At 33.3% G+C, this 4,727-nt stretch overlaps 1 protein-coding gene across 1 annotated transcript; it reads right to left on the reverse strand.

The window, feature by feature from the left end:
* Nucleotides 1–301: 301 nt before the first annotated feature.
* On the reverse strand, nt 302–1,198 carry LOC143539124 (uncharacterized). Its single transcript, XM_077032530.1, has one exon. The coding sequence runs from the start codon at nt 1,196–1,198 to the stop codon at nt 302–304; it is 897 nt and encodes a 298-aa protein (XP_076888645.1).
* Between the last annotated feature and the right edge of the window lie 3,529 nt (nt 1,199–4,727).

A 4,727-nucleotide genomic window follows, 5' to 3' on the forward strand; every position in this document is an offset into this window, starting at 1 on the left:
ATCAAGTGTCAGATAAACGGACAACAAGCTAAAATATGTTGAAAATGTGTACATCAGTTTTGTATTGATCAACTTCTATTCAAACACAAATAACATGAAATATGTTGATTTGATATATCATAATCATGGATTCATGGTTTAGATCCATCCCAATAGCAACTTATCAACAAATAAGATGGTGTAAATCTATTCCAATAAATACTTTGATATGTATTAGTATGTGTAAAAACAATAAAAAAAAATTGTGATAATAATAAGCAAAACTTATAATAACAATCTATAATATGTCTTTGTTGATCACTTAAACCTTAGTTGCATAAACTAACAAACAAAATTCCTTATTCTCATCTTTTGTATTCACCTTGTCTTCCAACCACAACCTATTATCCAGCCCATTTCTTGTTCTAAACATAAAAACCCCATGACCCGACCCGGACCCAGATCCGAAAAACCAGTCATGAACATCCCACATTAGGTCAATTGACAACCCATCAACAAATATGGTCTGGTTGCCCCTAAAGTTCAATTGTAACCTTTTGACCCGAACCACGACCCGTTTATCGATACAAACCGACAACGTCGGATCCTTCACGTCGTCGGTGCACCGGATCAAAATATCGTGACAAGTTCCGGAACCCAAAAATTGAGCCTTTGTGGAATAAAGGGTATTACCATAAAAATGCTCCTGGCGCGAAACTAACAAGAATTCCGCGCCATGTGTGTTGACTTTTTTCTTAAAAGCAGGTTCCTCAGAGCACATGTCTCCGATGAACAACCCCAGTTCGGAGTCAACCATGACTAAAACATAGTACTTTTCAACCGGTTCTACACCCGCACGATACTGCGCCGACGAAAGATCATAAAAAACCTCAAACTTTATATTATTAATTTCAAACACTTTGCTTCCCCTTAACTTCCTCCGAAACAATCTCGAATTTGTGTTTAGTCGAAAACCCTTGTCGAGTTCGTCTCCTGAGGTTATGCTAAGGCTTTGGGTGGCGGCGTTCCGGTGCCACGTGACGGTGATCACGTGGCACTGGCCGGTGGATAAGGTGGTTTTGTATGTACTTGTAGTGGATGTTTGGATTGATGGGACTAGATTTGTAGAAACAGAATTCGTAACATGTTTATGATTTGAACATGATGTTTTTTCAGATAATTGAACTGTCAATTCACTGTAACAAGAAATAAAACCCATTATTTTTGGTGTTGTTGCATCTAATAAGAAAACCAAATGGAAGAATATGAGTGTATATATTTGGAAAAACTTGGAGTGTATCGTTTATTATTATTTTTTTAATAATTGGTTTGATTTTGGATGTATGTAATCATGTTTTTTGCCAGCTCAACTGAGATATTTGGAATAAAATAATGAAGGTGGAATTTGAGGTTTAGTGTTGAAGTTGGATTAAGGAAAATACTATTATTATTATTATTATTATTATAGAGTTGTTGTATACTCGATAATGTTGTCGGTTATTACCGAAATGATTGTTTAGATATGCTCTTGGTAATGAATTAGATCTTCTAATTTTTTATGGGTGGATGTGGGATCATAACAAACCTTTTTAACGTTTTTATTATTTAATCTATTAATTTTTAAATTTTATTATAATATAAGTACGGTATTACTTTAAATAAGGGTATGTTTAATTCAATGCTTTTAGGGGCTTCTAATTTTAAGCTTTTAAAAAAATTTTTTACTTAATTAAAAGTCTTGATTCCTTAAAAGAGCTTAAAGCTTTTAGATCATGGGAAAAAGTTTAAAGTTTGAAACTCCTATTAGTAGTGTTTAGAAAAAGCTACAAGCTTTAAGTATTTTAAATTACTTAAATAACCTTCTAAAATAAATATATTTAATATTATATTTTTTTAGTTATGCCCATTTTGATCATTTTATACATTTTATAAAAAACTTCAACTACTCTGCCAAACATTTAAATATATCTAAAAAACTAGAGTTACCACCACCTTCAAGACATCAGCTACTAGCTTCCAGCTACAGCTACCAGCTAGTTTTACCAAACATACCCTAAATGTGAGGTAAAAGAAGATAATGCAGCATGCGGTAAGAAGTGGGGAAAATGTAAAAACTTCCTCCCCTCTAAAGCTAGTGGGTATTAGAGATTCACAAACAGGAGTCAAACCCTAAATTGATTCGGGTTGAATCTGATTCTGTTTGGTCAACAAAGCCAATACTGGTTTATGTTAGGTTTCAATTTGGGTTGAAGCCGGTACCTTGACCGGTTTATGATTGGTTTTAGGCCGGTTTCGATTCGGTTAACCGTTTTTGATAGACCACTGAGGTTCATTGGGGGTGATGAGGTGGCACTCGTGAGACCCATGGAATGCCAAGTAGTGGTTGGTTTTCCTACAATTGTGAGTTTCCTTTTTGATGATGTTTCTAGATAAGTCAGGTATAAAGCGTCAAAATCAGTATAAACGGCTGGTATCCTGTCTCATAAATACTCACTCACCGTATTAAAGGTGGTTTTCTAGAAAAAACTTCTTCACTAAATCATGTATAGTGCATAGTGAATATTTGACAGAGACAATTAATTATAGAAACGTGGTCCTTTCTCCACATTTATTGAATAAAAAGATTTTTTATTTTTATTTTACTTTTTTACAAAATAGTTAATAGTAATTATTCTATACATAACTACATTGAATTATATTTTAACTGATGCCTGTTTCCTAAAGTTCATACACAAGTTGATAATAGTTTTCTCTTAAATTATTACCATGCATGATGGTGAAGTAATCTCAAAGTAAACAAAAGAAAATGAGGACCATAATGTCATTTTAGTCTTTTGGTACTTGTAGATTTACTAGTTTGGATTACAATGATTTAGTTTCTAACAAAGTCATTAATGTTTTAACGAAATGCGGGGGTGGACTAACCATACTAACACCGTAGTCACGTGTTAGTGAGTGGGTTTAGGTTACACAAAGTTACATTAGATCATAATAAGTCCTTTAAGTGTTAATGACATATGTATGATGATGGGCCTCAGCACGTGTTAGTGAGTTATTTTACGTTATACGAAGTCGCATTTGGTCTTAAAAAGTCGTTTGAACGTTAATGACATTTTATTACATCACATTTCGATATCTTAGTCATAAATACTAATTCCTTTTTGTGCTACTTTACATTTTCATATCTTAAGGTTCAGCTATAATTTATAGTAATTTCTTCCGATAGAATATCGCCATAAAATTGCCCCCCCCCCCCCTAACAAACTCTTGGAAAGTATGGGCGATAAGTTTATCTGAAATCATATATTTGAAACCACATTTCCGAAGGACAATCACTGTCGGAATTGGTAAAATACTGATAAAGAAAAAAATATAACTAAAATCTCATTGTAATTACCACAACTAGTTTCATCGGTGAAAGTCGCTTTTTTTGTTTAAACTATCGGTTGATAATCATTATTGAATAGTTATTAATTTTATTTTGTGGGATCCATCACTAATACGACGGTGATTACTAACAGGTTATCGTCATTTTTGAGAGTCAAGTTACCAGTATTACGTGTCCATGCTCGATTGTTTCATTAAGTGAACGAACTTGTTCATACAAATCCGTTGGTTGGTTAAATAAATAGTCACCAAGGGGCATGTTGTCGTGGTAAAATGCCTTCTTTCTATCATTAATGTGAAGTGTTCAAATCTCGCAATATGTAACTGTTCAAATCTTGGAAGGTACGGGTATAGGTGACTTATAGGAGTAATCAGGTATAAATTAGTTTCCCATTAAAAATAAATGAAAAATAGAGCATAAACGAACTTCTTAACGAGTGGTTCACAGACAAATTATCCAACTTTTTGTTTGATTTGTTAATGTTAGCAAGCCGGCAACCTTATTTCACCCATACGGAATCTTTTGATTCGGTTTAATTAGTTATGGAGTAGAACTAGAGGTGCACAAACCTGCTTAAAACTTAAAACCAATTTGGGTTGGAATCAGTTCGGTTTGGTCAACAAAAGTCAAAGCTGGTTTATGATCGGTTTCGGTTCGAGGTCAAACTGGTTCCTTGACCAAGTTATGATCGATTTCTGACCGGTTTTTGCCTGGTTTCTATTTGGTTAATCGGTTTGAAAATGGTTGTGGTGGAGAAAATTACAAATCGGTTCTGAACCTACGGTTTCAATTGGTTCCAAACCGGTTTGGTTTCGTGTTGATTTTCGAATCAGTTCGGTTAACCGACTTTTATGCCAACCTCTAAATAGAACCATGATATTAATCCATTATCAATGGAAGGAAAGAACCAAAAGAATTAGATGTTTTACCGAGTCAAAAGTCAAAACCTAACTAGGCAAAGAACAAGATATTTGATTCTTGAACCATCATGAGTCATGAAATCTTTCTAGCCGTGTCTGAAAGATAATTAGTGGCTTTCTTTTTCTTCTACAAGAATCAAAGTGTAATAATGTCTTATCTCGTCCTATATAATATTTTGTAATCAACATCTTCAATTTAGAGCTAACATTTTAACGTAAAGAAAAAGTAAAAAAGTAAAAAGTGTAAAAAAAATTGACTAAAATGTTTTGCTTTTAATGTAAAAAGGTGAAGAAAACCTTAATATCATCCGTAATCATGGCGGTTTTATCAGAAAAAAAATGTTCTTGACAATAATACACACTTTTAAAAACAAAGTACTACTCAGCTTAACTTTAACGAAACTACAAAAATATTTGTGTACACATTTTTAGCTGCATAT

The sequence above is a fragment of the Bidens hawaiensis genome, unplaced genomic scaffold (genome assembly GCF_021521415.1).
Source record: "Bidens hawaiensis isolate Kalapana, Puna unplaced genomic scaffold, B.hawaiensis_p1.1 tig00011798_1, whole genome shotgun sequence".
Taxonomy (NCBI): domain Eukaryota; kingdom Viridiplantae; phylum Streptophyta; class Magnoliopsida; order Asterales; family Asteraceae; genus Bidens; species Bidens hawaiensis.